Source organism: Diceros bicornis, chromosome 17, assembly GCF_020826845.1.
Source record: "Diceros bicornis minor isolate mBicDic1 chromosome 17, mDicBic1.mat.cur, whole genome shotgun sequence".
NCBI classification, from domain to species: Eukaryota; Metazoa; Chordata; class Mammalia; order Perissodactyla; family Rhinocerotidae; genus Diceros; species Diceros bicornis.
Window position 1 is genome coordinate 6,312,098 of NC_080756.1, and position 22,905 is coordinate 6,335,002.

At 39.3% G+C, this 22,905-nt stretch overlaps 1 protein-coding gene across 4 annotated transcripts in view; it reads right to left on the minus strand.

Annotated features, from left to right (window-relative positions):
- SRGAP1 (SLIT-ROBO Rho GTPase activating protein 1) overlaps nt 1-22,905 on the minus strand; it is a 238,795-nt gene that overhangs the window by 18,483 nt on the left and 197,407 nt on the right. For 2 of the 4 annotated variants that reach the window (XM_058557729.1, XM_058557731.1), the window contains exons 12-17: nt 22,708-22,810; nt 18,784-18,844; nt 18,558-18,635; nt 16,326-16,460; nt 5,250-5,355; nt 2,337-2,561 (exon numbers count right to left, since the gene is read on the minus strand). In XM_058557729.1, coding sequence (XP_058413712.1) covers nt 2,337-2,561; nt 5,250-5,355; nt 16,326-16,460; nt 18,558-18,635; nt 18,784-18,844; nt 22,708-22,810 — 708 coding nt within the window. Of the gene's footprint in view, nt 1-2,336; nt 2,562-5,249; nt 5,356-16,325; nt 16,461-18,557; nt 18,636-18,783; nt 18,845-22,163; nt 22,198-22,707; nt 22,811-22,905 lie in introns of those variants that run through there. The other 2 variants (XM_058557730.1, XM_058557732.1) reach the window with 2 other exon arrangements.

Consider the following 22,905-nt stretch of genomic DNA (forward strand, 5'->3'; position numbering starts at 1 on the left):
AGTATCTTTTCCATCTTTTCTTGACACATGTTCACTTTATATCTGTATAAGAGTCATAATTTTATCCTTCTTACAAAACCTATCCTTCAACACCACTACCACCTCTCCTCAAATGTATGCTGATAATGGAATGTTCTGGTCCCAAATACAAACCTGATATTATCATAGAAGCCCATTTTATTGCTGGTGTGGGTGGGACAAGGATAACTGCTGTCATATGGACTTTCTGTTTAAAATGAGCAATACCCATAGAGAACACCGTGTATGGGAGAAGGACACAATCGAGCACATGTAACTGGATGCAAGACTCTTCATTACGGGGCTTTTACCCTGTTTGTAAAAAGTAGTGACCACAGAAAGTCCTACAATACAGCACATCAAATAACAGTGACCAGACATCCACACACCTGCTTTCAGAGCTTGCAGATATAGCCCCGAATATTTGGAAATACTAAACATGCCTTTGACACTGGCCTTGAAACAAATACAGCTATGGAAATAAAATTACATATCTCAACAGGGCTGAGTTTTATTCATTCATCTCTCCAGAGCCAAATTCAGTCAATAGATTGTACATAGTAAGTGCTCAAGTTTTTTTTTGTCGTAGTGAGAAAGATTGGCCCTGAGTTAACATCTGTTGCCAATCTTCCTCTTTGCTTGAAGAAGATTGTCCCTGAGCTAACATCTGTGCCCATCTTCCTCTATTTTGTACATGGGAAGCTGCCATAGCATAGCGTGATAAGCGGTGTGTAGGTCTGTGTCAGGATCCAAACCTGTGAACCCTGGGCCACTGAAGCAGAGCGCATGAACTTAACCACTACACCACCGGGCGAGCCCCTCGAGTACGTATTTTTGAATTTAATTTCATGTGTAAAATGGTTGGATGTACTACAGAACTGGAATCTACCAGGTTTTGTTGTAATTTAGAAAGCAGAACATCTGGAAATAGTCGAGTTTCAGTACTCTCATGGCATATGATCCTACTGTGGTTGAGGACCACACTGTGGTCTAAGTACAACATACACGTACTTTCAGTGAGTTACGACCTTTCAGCTACTTATTCCACTTCTACTCAATCCCCAGTGAGGAAACGGGAAACAAAGCGTTCCGAGGAGAGTCCAGAATGAAGGACTTAGACAAGTTTATTTCCAGCTGCTCAGGGCAGTTTCCGAGGTAGGTTGCAAAGGCAGCTGTGGAGTGGGGAGACTCAGACGGGCTTTGGCATTACAGACCTGGGCTGCCTCCAGGTACTGCTAGTCATTGGACAGGCTCCTCAGCCTCTCTTGACTTAGGCAGTAGAGTGGTCACGAGGAATAAAGAGAGCATACACACTGAGTAGCTGGTACTAGTAGGGGCTCAAGGAATTGAAGCTACTTTTTTTTTGTGAGGAAGATTGGCCCTGAGCTAACATCTGCCAATCCTCCTCTTTTTTTGCTGAAGAAGACTGGCCCTGGGCTAACATCCGTGCCCATCTTCCTCTACTTTATATGGGACGCCGCCACAGCATGGCTTGACAAGCGGTGAGTCGGTGTGCGCCCGGGATCAAAACTGGCGCACCCCAGGCCGCCGCAGCAGAGTGCGCGTGCTTAACCGCTTGCGCCACCGGATCGCCCCCGAAGCTACTTTTATTGTACTTGATTTCTCAGAAGCTGGAGCTCATATATTAAATAGTGAACATGAACATTTTAGGGTTCCCTACCTTTGGGATTATTCAATTGATTATGTCGCTTCCATTTTTATACTTCATTGGAAGGTCACTACACTGCCATGTTAAAAAATTTTTTTATCCTAACAATATATTAATATAATAAATATGCTCAAAATGACCTTTCATACTATAATTGGTTAGAATAATATTTATTAGTAAGAATGAAAATGAAAAAAGTAAGAATGAAAACATTTATTTGACAGAGCTCTCTTAAAATGAGAATTTTGAAATACTTTATATAGATAATCAAAACTATCTGTTTCAGGCTGAAAATGAAATCTGTCAGTTCAATCAGTTTTCTTTTCTTGATGTAACAGTCAAAATTAATACAGCCCTATATAACATCAAAACCTTTATTCCCTACAAAAGCCATAATAGGGTAGATATATCTAAAAGAGAAGTGATCTTAGAGAAAAGGGAGGGATGAATATAAGTTTCCAGAAGAAGAAGCCAGTGTTGTCGAGGGTCTTAGTGTTCCAACTTATCTCAAGTGCTCCTGCTGCTTCTTCCTTTTCCTTTTTAATTGGAAGCATTGGTGGCTTATGGTCAATTCTTTTTCCTAATGAAGCTGATATCTATTCCTCCATAATTTTTCCAGAGGGAGAAGAAATAAAATTCTTGGACTTACCAGTAGTCATCTCCAGCCATACATTTCTCATAAACAGGGCCATCCAGCTCTTTAGCATCTGGGAAAATAGTCTCATGGTGGATGATGATGGTTTTGACAATTTCATTCACATGAGCCTGGCAAGACACCTGATCCTGTATTTCTGGGACGGGCATCAATGTTGGGCCAAAGCAAATGGCCAGGTTATAAGGGTCCATCATGTTCTCATCACTGTACTGTGAAAGACTACGGAAGGAAGCAAGAAAGGAGTTATAAAAGAACAAGGGGGAAAAAGGAAAATCAATGTTTAATGAGATATTTCATAGTCTGAAAACAGCGATCTAAAACATTTGGTTTTTATTATTAGAATAAAATGATATTCCACCTTACTTTAAGTTGGCTCAGCAAACTCTAAAGAAAGTAAAGTGACTTATAACCTTTCAACTGGGTAGAAACTGAAAGGGGAATGCAAGTCCTATTTGCTTAGTTAAGTGGCATTTTTTCAAAGGGAGTTTCACAAGGGAGTTTAAGATAATCTCTGCTACAATGGAGACCAGGATCCAGTACATGAGTTTCATTTGGAAACACGGTCAGGCTCTAAATGCTGCTCCAGTAAATCTGGAAAGGGCAGTAGCCATCTCCATAAAGCCTTATGGATATCTTTAAAATTGTCCTCCCATCTCAAATTCCAGTTTCCTCCTATAAATTGTGAGGAAGGCCTAGAAGAAAACAAAACACTTTTCCTTTGTAACCACTGAAAGAAAGCAAACAACTCCAGGCTTGATAACTTGCTTTTGGGTAAGACTACCAACACCAGGTGACAACCAGTGTTACAAACGAGAAGGGGAAAAGAATCCTCAATTCTCTCATTCCATTTAAAGCTGGCGAACATTTGGGGAGAATTCGGTAGTCTAGTGCTAATTTCTAAGTTCAATCCAATGGATTTTTGTGAGATATTTTCCACAGGTGGCTCAAAATCAGCCAGCTCTTGATTGCTATGCCTCTAACACGGGCAAGGCGCTGTTCCGGGGGAATCTAGAGATGTTATCTTTCAGTGTCTAAAATGTCAGTCTTGAAAGGAAATTTAAAATCCAGGGAAGCAGATGACAAATGGAAGGAGAAAAAAAGAGACTCAACTACCTTTGTGAGAGGGTGACAGACACAAAGAAACTGAGATACGATGTGATATGATACTTGACTCTCTTTTAGAAATAAGATAGCCTAGAAAGTAGAAAACACAAAAGCATAATTTCCACAGCTAACATATGTCTTTCCCTTCTGCCACTTCTCCAACAGTCTTAAAAAAAACGTTCACAATAATAGCCAAAGATCATGTTACAGATCATCTTGAAAATGGATGCAGGAAGGAGAAGGGAGATTCAGAATAAGAATGGTCTAATTTTCAAAGGACACACTTAAGCTCAATGGGGAGAGTCACAGTTCGTCTTTCCAGGTCTTTAACATAGTACCAGCCTGAAGAGCAAAAACTTGATACAAAAATGTTATTTCCATGTTTCGATTTCACAATTAAAACAGATGCCCCAAGCATCCTATCCTGGAGAATGGGCCTTGTCTCTGCGTGAAGGCCTGCGCAGGGGGCCAGGGGCATCTTTAGGCAGAAACGCTGGAAGCAATGCTAGCCATCTGACTCATGGCACACTTTCCATTCTGTTGCGATACATGGCGAGTTACATTCAGGTTTTGAGAACTTTCTTGATTCACAGTCTGCTTTCCTAGTCCATTGCGGTTTATTGGTTCACAGTGGGTTTTGCTCAGGCGTGTCAGGAAAATTTGGTAGGGACAGCATGGAGAGGGCCAGCAGGAAAGCAAGGCACTTCATATTGGGGAAGGGACATGCCATTAAAGGTGAAGATGGCAAGCCTTCAGATTTTTACGTCCACCTGGGTGACTAAGCTTACAGGTAAAAAATTTATGGCATCTATTTAACCTCAACATAGTTTATACCCATCTCTCTAGACACTGCTTATTTCCAGTGGTGACTTCTGTACAAATGGGTTACTACTGTCATTTGTAGATGTTTTAGTTCCATCCTATATGGTTCCCTGCCAGCATTCCCCTATTGCATGATACTTGGTTTTGGGGGTCAATTTGACTGGGTATGATTTCAGGAATAGTCAGCAGAGTTGTAATAAGTCCTCATGGCTTTTGAGAACTGAAAACCTCCACTGAAATAGAGAAAATATCCCAATTTTAGGAAGGAAGAATTCAGGCCAGGAGAAGGCATCTCCCCAAGCTTACACCCCCTAACCCCTGATTTTCTTGTTTCCAATCACTTAACTGAAATGTTGAATAGCAAGAGGACTCTTAGATAAGACTTGGGGAAGATGTTCTTATAATGGAGCCCATGTATCAGGAAGTACCACAACTGAAAATCAAGTTGCCTAAATTAAGAGTCAAGTTCCTTTGAAAATAATTGTTTTAGAGAATGTTTTAGAAATATCTTCTTCGTGACAAGGTCTCATTACATTGAATTTGCAGGAATTCTTTTTCGGATCTGTGTTTAAGTCTCATGTACAATTCCCATCCTTTCCCTCCCACAACATTAAGAATCACAGAAATTTTCTGCAGCGAGCAGCTGAGGTGGTTTACACTATTGTGACCAAAACATTTATGACATTAGCTTTGGATAGAAGTTGGAAAAACACATATTTCCCTGAAAAGTGTTCTTTTTAGTAATATTTGTATATTTTTGCATTTATGGCCACAGTGTCCACATCTTTCATCTATCATGCAATGACTTTGATCTGCTGAGGAAGAAGGTAACCTTCAGTCTACATTCAATCATCTTCTCTTTGACTTTGCTGATAAAGGGAGCCCAATGTACATTTGACAGAATCCAAGAACCATGACAGAATTCGAAGTGGTGCAAATGGAATTAAGACAGGCACTCTGGCCGAGCATTAGGGTACTTACTGATTGAGGAAGGCAAAGAGGTACCTCATCACTATAAGGACCGACCTGGGCAAGGTCAGGAGGAGTTTGCGGATGTGAAGCGCCCTCTCATAGAGATGATCTATTCCTACAGACAGAAGACGACATGATCAGCATCCTTTCACTCGCCACATGTAAAGCAGAACGCTGTACCACCAAAGTTCACATCTGAACACAAGCAATACCTTGCCCTTGGGTGAGATGCCATCGAAACCAATATAGTGAAGAAGTGATCAGCTTGGGTGCACCACCATTTTTGAAGGCACCTCCTCTGACCCATCACTGCTTTCTGATTTCCATGGTCTTGGCCTTAAGCAACTTAGAGTCTTCTAGACTGAAAAGTAATTTTTCACTCGCTGCTACTTCTAAATTTTGCATCTGATATGATTTCAACTCCCTTTTGCTGCATGGTAACTAAAGAAGCTTTTGGGGACATTCTGCCTTCCTTCGCCCCATTATTCATTAATCCATCATATATTTATTTGTCTATTAATTACTATGATTCAAGCAATGTGCCAGGTCTCTCCTTCCTCAAAACTATCATAGTATTTTATTTATATGACTTTTTACCTCGTATTATATTATTTCATCAATTTTTTAAACAAATATTTTAAGCGAGCCTACTAGGTTTCAACCACTGAGTGAGGCATTAGGAATACATCAGTGATACAGTTCCCGCTCTCACAGAGCTTACAACCTGGTGTTTACTGTTATTATTTTCTTATCCTGTCTTCCCTGTGAGATGGTGAGCTCCCTGAAGAGAAGGGTACCTGGGACTTCCTAGTATTATGTTATCTCTTTACCAGGAGTACAAATTGTCCAAAGCTTCTCAATACTCAAGTGCCTGTGAGCAGCAGCAGAAAGGTTACTGCTAATAATCCATCATCTGCATAATGGTCCCTATTTTACAACACATTTCCACATCTGTTACCTAATTTAACGCAGATAACAGTACTGGGAGTGGGCAGGGCACGCGCTGCCATCCCCATTTCAGGAATCAGGAAAATGAGAACTGGGTAAGCAGCTCACCCGAGGTTGGCTGGCTAGAGTGGGGAGCTGGGACTGGAACCTGCTTTCTGTTTCCTAAGTCTGGTTGTCTTTCTTGGATTTCAAAGCACATTTATAAAGTACAACTTGGAAGACATCCAATAAGCATGCATTTGAGAAAAATATTTCAAAAACATTTTTGAAGCTCACTATAATCTCATATTACTACATTTATTCTTAATTGCTTTTGAGATATTCATATATCCTACTTGAAAATCTCAGGCCTTAGTTTCTGACAATACAGCCAATTGATCCTCCTCCCACTTCTCAGGTTTTCTGCACTTCTCCCACTCTTAGATGTATTTACCCCTCAAGATCTCTACTTGGTTCTCTTCAATGGCAAACTCATCCAGTCTCAAGGTTAGGACCACCATTTCCATGAAAATGATATCTTTGCTTCATTTTTCCTCCTTGTGTGGGACATAAGTCCTGTCGTTTCTACCCCCGGATATCTCACTGCTAATTTCCTAATTGGTCTGTATTATTTCTAACTTGGACTATCACAATACTCTCCTAACTCAGTTTCCCATTCCAAGTCCTCTTACACCAGTGGTTCTCAACCTTGACTTGGAATCACTTGGGGAGAGTTTTTAAAATGCTGATGCCTGAGATTCCTTCATGCAGCCAAGGTTGAGAAGCGCTGCCTTAACTACTCGTCCACGCTCATGTCCCTGGACTCTCAAGTGCTCACCCTAGCTGCTTCGCACTTACTATCAAACCACCAGGTTACCTACGCATTTTATTTTTTCTTTGCATGGCTGAAAAGGTGGGAAAAATGTATTAGGAATATTCTCACTTAACCACTGACGAGTTTGCAAAACAACAAATAATTTATCAGGATTCCTAGAAAAAATCACTTTCATTCCCATCTTTGAGTATGCCACACATAGCTGGAACTAAAGCCAGTCACCTTTTAGAAAATGGGATTTCAGGGGCCGGCCCCATGCTGTAGTGGTTAAGTGCGCGTGCTCCACTGCTAGCGGCCCAGGGTTTGGATCCCGGGCGTGCACCGATGCACTGCTTGTCAGGCCATGCTGTGGTGGCATCCCATATAAAGTGGAGGAAGAGGGGCATGGATGTTAGCCCAGGGCCAGTCTTCCTCAGCAAAAAGAGGAGGATTGGCATGGATGTTAGCTCAGGGCTGATCTTCCTCACAAAAAAAAAAAAAAAAAGGAAAAGAAAAAAAACCAAAATGGGATTTCAGAAACTCTAATCAGAAAGCAAGTAAAACACGATCATCCAATAAACATTCCTATAACACTTTTAATTTTTTAACATAAATCTATAGTTAATAATAGTGTGATTTTAGTAATATCGAAATAAATACATTTATATTCTGCCTAGTTTGTAAAGTATTTCAAGATGGTAAAAAATATAACACTCTGAACAAGGAAGGTTAGGGTCGCACCTATTGTTTACCACTTTGTTTAACATACTTTCCAGATAATGGTCTTGAGTGTTTTTCTGAAAAGAGGAAGTAAGAGGCTTTAAAAAAAATTTATTAAACAGTTATTACTCAGGCCACAAGAACTCAATAACTAAGTTATCAACATGTCCACCTAATTCAGTCCCAGTAAGATCAAAACATGTCCCAGAGTAATCTGTCTGCCTTTCCTGACAACTTCATGGGACACCTGGAGAACCCACATTGTACAGAGAGGGAAGACGAAATACCTACAGATGAAATAATTCGCAAGTCATTGAGAGTTTAATGGGGGGAATTTTGCATCTATGAATACTATATATTTAGACATAGCTGGATTATTGTTTCATATCTGAAATTAATGGTTAAAAGTTCCTGAAATAACTGATTTTTAAAAAAAGTATGACTTCTGTTGCTGCTTTAAGTTAAAGATAAAAAGATGATTTAGCATACCTGTATCTAGAAAGTCTATCTCAACAAACAAAATCTCTCAAAGATGAAATTATACATATTATGACCCATTCTTTTTTTTTTGCTAAGGAAGATTTGCCCTGAGCTAACATCCGCTGCAAATCTTCCTCTTTTTTTGTATGTGAGCTGCCGCCACAGCATGGCCACTGAAAGACGAGGGGTGTAGGTCTGAGCCTGGGAACCAAATGTGGGCCACCAAAGCAGAGCGAGCCGAACTTAACCACTGGGCCACCAGGGCTGGCCCTCATACATATTATGACCCATTCTTAAAGCGTAAATATTGAGATTTACTGGCATTTATTCCCTTGGTCATTAAAAAATTGTGTATGCATAAATGATTTTACATTCATGCCTCAAACTAGTCACAAAGTTTAATATATTTACATGATAATAAATTGTAAAGATGAACTGTCCCATTAATGGTCCCCTGATTCACAACACCCTCTGTTCTTTTCCAGCCACATATAGAACCACATAAGGGTTATGATAAAAAAACAATGAAAAACTTTTGCCATCTTTTCCTGAGGATCTGGGATGTTTCAAAGATTAAGTCGACTAATTCTTCAAGCTAATCTTCAGTGTAAGGTCAACTATCAGGGAGAGGGTTTTAGCAGCTTGAAGCTAGTTTTGGGGTCCTAGAGTTAAAGAAAAAAAGGAAATGAAAGAGTGCAAAAGGAAGCACTCTAATGTATTATTGATCTTTAATCTTTGTCAAATCCCATAGGAGGCAAGTCATTTTCAGGCTAGAAGATGACACAGGCATTACTTCCCAGAGACTTAATCTTAATTCAAGATCCTCTAGTTTCTCTCTCTCAGTTCGCAACTTAGTTTCCCTACCTCTTAAAGGCAATTTCAAAAGTTTACTTAAAAAGAATTAGAGAAACAGATATTTCGACACCAGTTTCACAGCAGCATTACTCACATGGACAAATGGACAAACACATGTGGTCTATACACACAATGAAACACTATTCAGCCTTAAAAAAGGAATGAAATTCTGATACATGCCACAACACGGGTGAACCGTGAAGACATTATGCTAAGTGAAATAAGCCAGACACAAGAAGATAAATATTATATGATTCCACTTATAAAAGATACCTAGAATAGTCAAATTCAAAGAGACAGAAAGTAGAATGGTGGTTTTTGGGGGCTGGGGGGAGGGAGGAATGGGTAGTTATTGCTTAACGGATACAGAGTTTCAGTTTGGGAAGATGAAAAAGTTCTGGAGATGGATGGTGGTGACGGCTGCCCAACAATGTGAATATAGTTAATGCCACCGAACTGTACACTTAAAAATGGTTAAAATGGTAAATTTTGTGTTATGTATATTTTACCACAACATAAAAAAAAGGAATGAGGGAGAAGTGTTGAGAGACACAAATGAAAGATTTCAGGAGAAAAGCAATGGGAATGTGAAAAAGTGACACCAAAAAGACTAGATAAAATCCTGTGAGGCAGTCATACATTCTCTGCAATGACAGTAAACGTAACCCAGAGCAAAACAGAATCGCTGGCATTCCTGAAGTAGTGACAAACCCGTCCGTCCCTAAGGCCTCAGACTGTGATGGCTGTGAGCAGGACTCAGAGGTTACCTGGCTGGTTGCTCAACAGGCTCGCAGCAGGCACCCTACCCGAGAATTGCTCTGGTACAAATGACTCATTCGCTCTCCTGAGTCCACTTAGCGGGTCAAAATTTATGGTTGCCATGGACACTCTGATTAATGTGCATTCCCAGCTGGCTCCGAGTGTGGCAATTCATGGTCTTGCACAATTTTATGCTGTAAGAAAGGATGGATCCTTTCTGCCCCTCAGAAAAGTTGTCAGTGAGGAAAATCAGTATTTCATCTGGATTTCTTTTACGCTGGGCTTTGTGGTCACAATTCAGGACCTCACGTAATTAGGTAAAAGTGGCCTTCAGCCAATCCTGGTCACGTGCTCAAGCTCTCCAGGCTGATTTACGTTCTTCTCCCAGCACTGCAAGGTTCCCACGTCAGCAACCCAATTTCACAGCATGGGGGTCTGACAGCTCCCTGTAAATGCGTGTGAAAAATTCACCACAAAACACAAGTTTCTTCAGAAAAAAGCAAAAAGTTCAAATGGCAATGACTCTGAAAATACCAGTTCTTCTGTGGCACTATTTGCAAAAGTACTTGTTTGTCAGCGAACAAATAATAAGTCACACGATGTGAATTTATCCTCAAGGATGAAGACAGGGAAGGAAATTAATGGCCACATTTAGAAATGGTTTCTTTAAGAGCAGGCACACAAATATTTCTGAGCTCCATAGCCCAACTGGCAACATTCAAGGTGAATTTACCAGTCCCAGGGCATTTTTAGGGTCATTGTTATGTTCTAACAATGTCAAGGTATTAATCAATGGTATGTGTGTAAGAGTATACGTGTGCAAATGACAGGGAAAGAGGAAAACCGAGAGATGTCCTGGCACATGCGGACGGATTTCAGTCTAGCCTTGAGATGAGTTACCAGCTGCTCTTCTAAGTAAGAAATAAAATGCTTGCAAATCTCTCTAATTAACCATTAACAGATTGACTTCTGAGAATTAAACCACTGTGTTCTTTCCTAGTTATATAGCAACAATGTAGAAATAAATACATAAATAATGTTTCTGCTTCTGCTGAATTATCATATTGAGGTTAGTAAAGAAACAGTCTCAGCCTATGAAGCTTTACCTATTCAGTTAAGATACTAAGCCTATTAAATATTTTTAAGGATAAAAGGAACCCCTAAGAAAGTTATTATAAGGCATCAAACAGAAATTTAGAGCTCAGAGAAAAAACTATCATGTATGTGATAAATCTGAAAGAATTTTTAGCAACAAAAAAATACACTGGAGCAGCAGGAAAAGAATTCAAAAGCTTTTTTTTCATGAAACAATTAGAAATGGGCAAATAGATCTATGTGCTAAGAGGCTCATCACAGTATTTTGTATAATTGCAAAATCACTAGAAACAATCTAATTTCTAAAAGTAGGGGAGTTGTTAAATAAAATAAAGCTATTATATGGCCACTAAAATCTATATTTTGAAAAATATTTGCTGATATGGAAAAACGTTAATAACATCACTAAATTTAAAAGGTGATTTATAAAGAGCAGATATGGTATGATACAACTTTTAATGACAGATTTATTAAGATCTAATTCATATATCATATAATTCACATATTTAAAGTGTACAATTCAATGGTTTTTAGTACATTCACAGTTGATCAACCATTACCTCAATCAATTTAGAACATTTTCATTACCTCAAAAAGAAATCTCACATCCAGGAGCAGTTACTCGTATGATACAATTTTTATTAAAAGTATATGGTTGTGGTATATCCATACAATGGACTATGATTTGGCAACAAAATAAAGAGCTGATACATGCTACAACATGGATGAACCTTGAAAACATGATGCTAAGTGAATGAAGCTCATTACAAAAAACCACATATTGTATAATTCCATTTATATAAAATGGCCAGAATAGGTAAATTTATGAGATACAAAGTAGGTTAGTGGTTTCCTAGTCCTGGGGGAGGGGTGGTGGTTATGAGTAGGTCATGAAAATGTTCTAAAATTGATTGTGGTGATGGTTGCATAATCATGTGAATTTACTAACAACGATTGAATTGTACACCTTAATAGATGAACTGTACGGTATGAGAATTAAGACCTTAATAAGCTGCTTTTAAAAGTACATAGGTATATGTATAGAAAAAATTAGGAAAAATACTAAAAAGGTTATCTCTACGTAGAGGAATTATAGATGATTTGTTCTTCTAGTTTATTTTCTAATTTGTCTACAGTGACCATATATTAATTGCATAATAAACAATTATTTTTAAAAACCACCAATTGGCTATTTGATGATTTTAAGGAATTACATTTTTTGTTTGAAGGTATGACAGCCCTGAGGCAGCGGGGAAAGACCATGAATTGCTCGAGCAGCTTTTCTACTGCAAGTCCCTTGGACTTATGCCTGAGGGCATCTCAGAGCCAGGGCACATGGACATTCTAGAAGCTGCCCAGACCGTGTGGGCATAATCTGGAGCATTCACAAAACCATTCACAAAGTGGATGGTTTTTAAAAAACAAAAAACCCTGGGGTGAGAAACCGAGATACTACCAAGTTTGTCACTTCAGATTTAAACTGCATTTGAGTTTACCAGGTCTACATCCAGATAAGTAATTTTTGAAAAGAAATTGGCAATTGGGGAATGAATAGTGCACATTAAAAAAGAGAGAATTCTAAGACCAATTCCCTTTACTACATATATTTGTAAGCTTCCAAAGAATGTGGTATTTAGGGGCATAAAAATGGCACAATAATAACTCACCATAAAAAAAAAACTTTCCCCAAACAATCCAAAAACAGGCAAGCAAAAAGTAGTAGGTGCTCCAGAGACTTCCTAAACTCTTAGAAAAGATGAAATGGGAAGATTTCTTTTATACAAAATAACTATCATGTGAAATTACCTTAATAGGGAAAATCAAATCCAATTATGGCGATGCTAGAAGATGATGTGGATAAAAACAATCCATCTCCATGAGGTTCTCTCTCCCCTAAAATTTCTAAATCTTTGTGCTTGTACCACATACTAACTTAGATCGCACTTATTTGTAAATACGTTATCTCCTCTACTAGATTTTAAGCCTCTTGAATGCAAAAATCAAGTCTTTGAATCCCCAGGAAGTTTTGGACATTGTCGGAAATTAATCGATGGTTCAAATCATCAAAAGTTTGTAATATCAATGAGAGGGTATAATGATCAATGACACATTATACTATTCTCAAAAAATTTACTGAAAATCCAGGAAAAATACAGATACATCATGGTCACATTGGTAAGAGAAAATGCTTGCCTAGAGATAAACCAATAATAGCCAGGAATCCCCCCTTTTTAAGAGATTAGATGTTGGAAGAAAAGGGGTTGTTATATATAGTGCCATAACATGTTCTTGACAAACATCCTATTCTGCAAAACCGTACACTAAAAATAACAGGACTTATGGGGAAAAGCGCTCAACATTTATGAAACTTGGCACCTAGAGCACTAATGAAAACATTAACAATACTACTTAAATCCTAGCACAGTTAAATCTCTCCCACTGTGTGCACCTCGTATCTTCAGCAGCCTTAAAGCCTGGGGCCCCTGCTTCTCTGAGATGTAGGTCCTGGGGGGAGACTATTTTCATAAAAATTAACCCAAAGATTATTAATCCATTGTTTTCATCCAGGAGGAAATGTCTCCGTGGCTTCTTCATTCGCACTTTCAGCATTTCGTGTGAGGCCCTGCTTCCGTGAAAGAAAGATATTTCTGTAGATTTTCCATTTTTTCCTTACGGTCTTCATATTTTGCTATGGCTGACCCTTTAATTGTGAGAAAGCTTGTCTTTGATTGTTACAAAACATTTAATGTGCTGGTAAAAATCATGCTGGAACCAACACAACTTCTGGGTTATACTAACATCATTTCTGAATGCATGTGAGGTGATTATGTCAAACAAACACATGTTTAGCAGAACAGACAGACTGGTAAGTGGCTAACCCAGGTACCGGCATACGTGACCTGAGTTTATAGAAGGAGTAGTTGTAATGATGACAGCTAGCAGTAGTTACTGAGGCTTACTATGTGGCAGGCATGATGCTAAACACTTTATATGGATTATCTCATTTATCCTTCACACTGACTCTATGAAGTAGATAAAGAAACAGATATTTAACAAGATTAAGTATTAATTTCTGCCCAAGGTTACTTGGTGTAGAGCTGTTAAATGGTGAAGCTAGGATTTGAACCCAGATCTTTCTGACTCTATGGCTTCAGCTTTTAATAACCACAATGAAATAATATTTTCATCCAATGAAAGTGTGATTTTACAATCGTAACTGCAATGTAGCCCAACACTCTTTATGCAACTATGTAAACAGAAATGCTGATAAGATGTATGGACCTAGAAAACCACTACACATTGTAGAGTGCTTGTTATTTTTCCAGACTTAAGCTTTCTGGCTAGGACGTGAGGGAAATCTTTGGACACAGCCAAAGGAGAATTCCAGCAGTGTGACACCTTCTTTTCAGTTCTTTCCAGCTGGGTCAGAGGCCTGCTGTGATGACTCAGGCTATGCAAGGGCCTTGGAAGGGACACAGAGGCGCACGCCGGAATTCCACACAAGGCATCTGACTCCACGGGGTGGGGGCGAAGGGAATAATGCTGGGGCATTCATACCCAACGAGAGCCAGGACTTCAGGCGTGGATGCCAGCAAAAGAATTTTGGTGGAATTCTGACTCTTTATTTCATCTAAATTCTATTTAACAACTATGAATTACGTACTATGTGCCTGGAATTAACCATGCCAAATGTTGGGGCTACAAAATGGAATAATCCATCAAGACTTCTCAGGCCTGGGGGGCTAACCGTAGGCATTTCATTGAACATACTGTTTGCCAGGCGCTCCTCCTGGCCCTTTACATGAATTAACTCATTTAATTCCCACAACTCTATGATATACGGTCTAATATTCTCCCTGTTTTATAGCTGATGAAACTGAAGTGCAGAGAGGTTAAGGAACTTGCCTAAGGTCACACAGCTGGTGAGCAATTTGGACCTACGCTGTTTTTGAGTCCAGAGCTTACATTCTTAACCTCTTCCCTGAACTCTCTCTCTAGTAGAGGGAGACAGAGGAGTTAAAAAAAACTGTAATGTGAGGCGATAAGAAAAATTATAGACATATGTACACAGCGGAACATGAGTAGAGGAAAGAGTGACGCATTCTGCTTGAGGTGGTGGGGAGGATGGCGCTCTGGGAGGAGGGGCAGTCCAGCAAAACCTTCCTAGCAGATGTCAAATGGCCATCAGGGACAGGAGACGAAGCAGCACGGACAAAGGCACGGAGGTGGGGAATGGCCGGCATGCTTGCGGTTTGCTGTTGCTGAAATAGAAAGTAAACAGGGGAGCGGTGGCAGGAGATGAGGGCACGGAAGTAGAAAGAGATCAGACAGAGGAAGAATTCAATTCTGTGAAGTGGCCATACCAGGGAGTCTGTTTTTAGGTAGGAAATACTGAAATAGGTTTTAAACGAGGTGGTGGGGGGTGATATAACCCAATTTGCCCTTTCCAATCTGGCTGCAGTGTGAAAGGTGGAATGATGGGGTGAGACAGAGGACAAAACCCAGCAGTAGGGGCTCCAGTGAGGAGACTGGAACAGCAGTCCCAGTGAGAAACCAAGGCACAGGCGATGGGAATGGGGATGGAGCGATGAGTAGAGAGATTTTCGAGATCAGTAGGACTTGTTGATTCAGGTGAGGGCTGGGGAGGTGGGAAGAGGAGGTTTCTCCATTAGAGTAAGGCTTGATTCTCAGAAAGACCTCACTATGTGATTCAGGCCAGCTCTAGACCCTCGTCCGGGAACTTGGACCTGGGGGGGTACCGCATTTTTAGATGTATGGAACTTGACTGTGCTTAACACCTAATTCCCGGTACCATTATTTTCACCTTCCTTCCTGTAGTGTCAGAAGCTCCCCCTGAAGAAAACAGTGATGCTTTACTCTGCTGATGATTATCGGCTTCATAATATGTCATACACAGCCACAGAGCCACTCTGCCTCTTAGCTGGGGATGCCCACTGACGGATAATTACCACCTGGTGTTCCTGTACTGTAATAACGATCATTTATCTCATTTTACCTTATTTCCTGAAGTAACATTCAAAGATGGATAAATGACCCCACTCCTAAGATTGGTGGAGAAAACCAAGAACCAAAAGCCAAAAAGAAGATACATTTCCATGCTTACAACTTCCTCCCCTCTCTTAGCGGGTCGGCACCTGCCTTTCTGCTGTATTCTGGCCACTAAGTGGGACGCTCTCAAGCTCTGTGGAGCTGAGGGTGTTGAGGAGCGGAGCCCACTCAGCTAAGGGCGAGGCCACAGCTGGGACGATGACTCACGCTGGATCCAAAAAGAAAACAAATGGTCTCAGGAATTTGGTGGTGATGGCGTAATGGTCGGGATGAGGAGATGTGGAGGGGGGCCACTGCTTTTCCAGGAAATTGGTTAGTGAAACAATTCTGGTGGGAAAAGACTAAAACAAAAAAAGTCCACTTACTGATACAAGAAATCAGATCATTAAATCTTTCCTTAGGAAAGAGGGGATTTTCCAGCCCACGGAAATAGAGCTTCAGAACGCCAGCAACTGAGTTAATATCATGGTTACTCTGGTCATCAGCCAAAGGGTTTTCACCTAAAAAAACAAGAATTAGTTGTAGGCATAGTGCTTCCCTTCTTTTTTCTGAACAAAAATATGTTTCTATACTCACACACACATTTCTATATATACATGCATCTTTTAATTACACTTTATGCAAGATTATATGGTACTAAAATTAAAATAATTGGTTTAGATATCCCACCCCATGATTAAACTAAAAATAGTTGGCTAAAATAAAGCTTTTTTTATCTTATGCTACCAAATAATCCCTTACAAGTTACCCAAATCTTAAAATAAAATATTGTGGGATTTATAATTTTACCTAACTTTCTTTTCTAAAGCTAAAATCTGTAATCTTAGTTTGACATGAATTCAAATACTACATTCTGTGTTTCTTATCCTTCTGGGAAAAAAAGACAATATAGGTCTGTCTGGCTATGCCATACGGATCAGCAAAATTTATCAGAAATATTATAGGATTTACCTGTGAATATCTACAATTAAATAAATAAGAGTTTCCCAAAATGGCATGGTGCTGTTCACAGCACATTTCAAAGCTGCCTTCAGCAACGGGAAATTTCGAAATCAGACAGAGGAATTTGAAAATGTATCCTTGATACTGGTTAGTATCAAGGAATTTGTACAAAAAGTGGACATTTTAAAAATATACCAAAAAAATGAAATTATATCATTCTTTATGGTAAGCAGTTTTAAAATACTAGGTAACTGGCCTGACTAGTCCACCTCCCTGAGAATTAAATTGAGATAAAATCCTCAACATAATATGCAGCCTTAAACAAATTCCATTTGTTATTGACAGGTCTGGTCTGCTCCTCTCTTTTAAAGTTCACAAAAATTGTACATTGCATTTTAACTTATTTTTTTTGGCCTCTTGGGCCACTTTAGTTTCAGGGATCTGGGGTTCCTTTTTCTCTGCTCCTAGGGTGGGAAATCATTGAACACGAATTCACCAAAATATTTTTTTTTGCCCACTGTGAGAAAGGCTCACCCAAAGAGATCACCAACAAATAACAAATACTAGGGGGATTTCCAAGGAAAATAATAAAACATTTGCCTGTGGTGGCTGGCACAGGAACCTGATACTTTACTACATTTCAGCTCATCCTGAATATGGTCACAGAGGCTTGGAACACTTCGCCGATGAGAGGGGAGGGAGGCTGCTCTGCTCTACACTTCGTATCAGCCAGAGAATTTGGAACGGGAAAAACAATATGGCTCCATTTACCTCTTCAACTAAGGTTTCAAACTTTCAAGGGCTCTGTGCCAAGTCTGGGCAAGGGAAATGGGACGGAGGGAGAGAGGAGGTGGTCCTGTCTCTGTGCCATGATGTCCCTCCCCCTCACTCTCGGCTTGACTTCCAAGCACAGGAAGGAAGGTATAGATGTATCCAGAAGCAGACACATTACAAAGCATTATAACTGGAGAGCATTAATAACTAAGAGCCACCACTAAAGAGTCAGACACTTTCCTGGATTATACCTATCTCATCAATCCTGGAATTTTGCAGATGAGGAAACCGAGGCCAAAATAAGAGATGAGTAACTTGACCCAAATCACATGATTAGTAAACAAGAGTCTGATTTGATTCTAGGTCTGCCTGACACTAAAGTGTATGGTTTTGCCAATCATAATGTGCTAATTGACAGTTTAGTAGGATTTATTTGACAGCCAATTGTGAACCAGAGTAAGACACCAACTAAGGCCACAGGGAAGGAGTCTGCGGAAGGTCATAAGAGGAAAGAAAGAGGTCCTGACAAAGGAAGTGGATGTGAAGCTGGGAGGTGTCGCCTCAAACACCTGCTGTCTAGGCCCAGGGCTGTTCTTGCCACTCTAGAAGCCTCTCATGGGCCACCCTGGATGCACGTGCTGAGGATTATCGATGCCAGTCCTAAACCAGGATACAAAGCTTCTATACTTGATAAGGTGTTGGCTTTAGGATTTTGGCTTCATTTCTCAGCTATTCTAAATAGATTCTTACCTCAACATCTAAAATGAAGTAAATGCAAAGAGAAAGGTTGTAAAGATATACAGAATGAATATGCCACTTCACTCCACTGAAAATGATGACATTTTAAAATGATTTGCTTATAGGGATGGACATGCACTTACCTCTCTCAAATGAATTTTTAATATCATTGACTTCCACCTGGGAACCAGACACTCTGAAAATCCCCTGATGCTGAAGACCTAAAGAGAATAGAGGAAAAAAGGATGAAAGATCCCATCACATCCTCTAGTCCCCCTTTTCCCAATAATTAAATGTTAAACGAGAAAGCACATTTACTGAAATACTGCTAGTGATTGTTTTTTCAAATGAGAATTCTCTATGGCTTACCATAGAGATTGATGAACCGAATACAGCTTTCCACAATGAGGGGGATAATCTGGCCTGAGTCCTGGGTAAAGAGATGGAAACCAGTTAACTGCAAAGGAGAGGCATAAATCACACATAATAATAAAGCTCGCAGTTTAACCCTACTTAAAAAGTGATTTTCACTCTTTTATATAATCATTTCCAAATACACCTCCTTTAAAATACACCACAAGGGCCAAAAATAAAATTATATTTAACCAAAGGTATATTTCAGTTCTGGAGCAAACCAAATTAAATACATTTAAGGCAACCCTGTTTCAACTCACTCTGCTGTGCCTGGAGATGTCAAAGCTAATTCATCTCTTTTACTTATATTTAGGCTCACATACCAACACGAATACATGAATCATTCATTTTTTTTAAAGGGTATTTATACAAGTAATTAATCTAATGGATCTAAAAAGAACTCTGTGTATGGGAACCATATCATCTTAGGACTGACTGGCTGTGCTAGTCACCAAACACAACCTTCCAGCCAGCTCAAGATCCTCTCTGTGACATCTCTGATCTAGACGGTGACAGTTACAAACAGGCTGACAGGTTTCCAGGTGCATGATATGAGAATTGCTTTATAGACACTTACAATGCATCATGTATTTATTTAGTTTGCATCAGAACTTACTCATCCTTATAGATTTTTTCATGTTTGAAGGGTTATTTTTTCATGTTTTAAGGGTTAAGAAAAAAATTGCACAAATGCACATCCCACAAGATTCCATTTTCTTAGCAAGGAACATGTTTTGGCCTTCTTTTCCACATCTTGTAATATAGTCAGTGTACTCTACTGAACAAATGTGAATTCTGGAAATGTTTTAAAACACGTGTAGGATGACAAATGAGATGAAGGAGCTGCTGAGGCCACAGTTAAGTATACCATGCACTCCACGTAGTTACAGAGGGTTACTGACTATGGAGTTATTTTCACGGGCTTTTAAGACTCTGCTCTTTCAGGAATTAGATCTTTAAAGGAAACATGGAGGTTCAAAATGATTAGCTGACATCAGGTCCTAATTCATGAGGAACTTTATTTTGAATAAACACAAGAGGAATCTGGTTGTCTTAATGTATTAGACCAGTTCAGAATCCACTAACCTTTCCAATTAAGCAACAGGGGAAGGATTGGGAAGAATGCAGTTCAGCAATTTAAATTCTTTACTATTCCTAGAATGGGTAATATACTTCTTGAGGAATAGTTTTATTTTAGGTTTTACAACAATCTAAGCAGTAAATATACCAGTTATTGGCTCAATTACCTCTGGAGTCTGTATTAAGTTTCTCTAATTAGTTAATTTGTTTTAGGAGCATAAACTTTATTAATTTCTTAAAGAAAATCCTTAAGAATAAAAACTCTTTTTAGTGTGGACTAGCTGGTTAAGAATAGCAATGGAATTACATCAAAATTTACTGAATATGTGAGGGGATTTTTCTTTAAGATACAAGTGTGTTTTAGGGGAAGTAGCCTTTATATGAACAATTCATGTAACACTGTAGTCTAAAAGAGCAACAAATATTTAAACGTAAGTGATAAAAGGAGAATATTAGTTTGCACCTTCGCTGAACTTAGTATTAAAACAAAAAGAAAAACAAAGAATAAAAGGTTATTAAAAGGAAAATGTTTGCGCTAACAAAGTTCTAAATAAAAATGTCTTAGGTTTTCGGGCTGCCCCCATGGCTTAGCGGTTAAGTGCGCGCGCTGCGCTGCTGGTGGCCTGGGTTCGGATCCCGGGCGCGCACCGACGCACTGCTTCTCCGGCCATGCTGAGGCCGTGTCCCACATACAGCAACTAGAAGGCTGTGCAACTATGACATACAACTATCTACTGGGGCTTTGGGGGAAAAAAATAAATAAAAAATTAAAAAAAAAAAGTCTTAGGTTTTCATATTATTTAAAAAATATTTTCGTCTCTACATTTACTCAGGTAATTGCTGATCTTTTAGCTATTATCGGTATTTCGTTCAGATATAATGAATTTTGGAGTCAAAAAGTAATGAGTGTGTGTGTTTTAATTTAATTCCATGGATGCCAGATGCTTTGGGAGAAAACATTTTACAAGTGAAACGGAGGGCTATGCTCCACGTACCACTCGAACAAATCCCTCTGTGTCTTGGTTTCCCCACGGGAAAAAGAGGAAAAATGACTTTGTTCTTGCTGTCTTACAGCGATATTGTGGGGACCTCAACGGATCGGCACTTTTCACAGGTGTAGAGAGATCTCTCTATCTGCTGTTTTACTTCTGTTACCAAAGTTTCTTTAGTATGCCATCTGGGATGCTGAAGAGCCCACATAAACGAATTTTCCATGATGACTGGTTTCTCCTTCTTTGGTACCTAAATTTGGTTTCCTTTAACTGTTCTTAATGAAAAATCTTTAAAAAATATAATATGTGCTTTCCCATCAACTTAAGCGGTCCTTCTCCTACTGTGTCATCAAATATCACCGAATCATACATCTGCTTCTTTGAGTTTTCTATATTCTTTCTCTGCCAGGCCATCGGCTGCACAACTCAGTGCTTTCATTTTATTGTTCCCTTCTGTCCATCTGATTTACCCCTGCTTATAAGCCCTGGGCTGGGAAACTGGATAATCAAACTTGACAATAATTTTATATTAAATTAGAGCCAATAAGGCTCTTTTGGGTTTAGGTTTACGGCAGTGGATTTGTGATTGCTATTTAGGTTATTCAGTGGCTTTTCACTTAATTCCAGGGTTAGGGCTCATTTTTAAGGCTTCCAGAGGTTTTTAATCTCTCTATACATGTATGTGTGATTCCACCTGTCAATCTGTCCATACACATGCCCCAGGCACACATACACATTTTTTAACCATTAGCGCACATATTCAATAAAAGATCCATCTTTTAAGAAAGTAAGACATCTGTAACATACTATTAAAGGAGATTAGCAATGATGTGGTTTCCTGCATAAATTTAGTCTTCAGAAACACTGCAGCTCATGCCATAAAATGTTAGCTGTGAAAGTTCTTCTCTTTTTTGTATAATTTACATGAGGGTCCAAAATCTAGTATTAAATGTGCATTTGGTATTAACATTGACTTTCCTTAATAAAAGCCATCGACTCACATTTGGTACATTTGCCAAATACACAATGTAAAAACTAAGAGTTTATCCAGTTTTACTAGAGAAGACTATTTCTCTTAAAATCAGTGTTTGATTTCTATAATTCCTTTCTAAGTAAAACCTATATATAAACTTGTCTAATTTCCAACTGCAAACATTTTTCTTTTAAAAACCTTAAAAAAATCTACAGCCAAGAATCACTATGATTTGAAAATGATACGAAGAGCGAAAGAGGCTGTGCCCTCACGGCCCTCTAGCACTATACCTGATGTCTCGCGTGCGAGTTCCTTCGTCCTCGGCTAGAAGCATTATCAGAAATACAGGATGAAAAAGAAGACAGAGTAAACACAGCAGAGATTCAAGATCCAGAACACAGGGTCTTACAATTTACCCAATATAATGAATTCCTCGAGTCAGGGGAAATCAAAACTCTTGCTGTGCTTCAGAGCTACCCTAATCATGGACTTGAAAAATGTATTTTGTGCCACCTCATTTGCACGAGTGAAAACAAAACATTTTATCGGGTAGCTCTTTTCCTTTTTGCACAAATTATGGCTTTTTTTTTAAATCAAGAAAGAAGGCTTTCTTTTTGCCAGCATAATAATACCCACATTTATTCCCTCTTCTGAAGGCACTCAAACCAAATATTCTTTCCTCTCTGACTTCAGGAAATATTATATTGATTTTCTGGGAAAGCAAAGAGCCCCAGGACAGACTTGGACATAATGACCTGCCTCCTTTTACGAGAGGCTGAGACCATTATAGTAAGAAGCGTGGAGATCAGCCACCCAGATGGCTGGTGCCAGTACCTTGACGAATGTTTCCAAATCCCCATTAAACAACTTAGCATTATACTGGGAGCGGGGTCTGGACTTCCTGTGTTTCTGGGGTTTAGGGGGAACATTTGGAGGCCTAAGGGAAGGGAATATAATTACTGAGCATGGCAGAAATCAAACAATAAATGAAACACCCATAGGTCACATCAAAATTACAAAACACAGGGATTC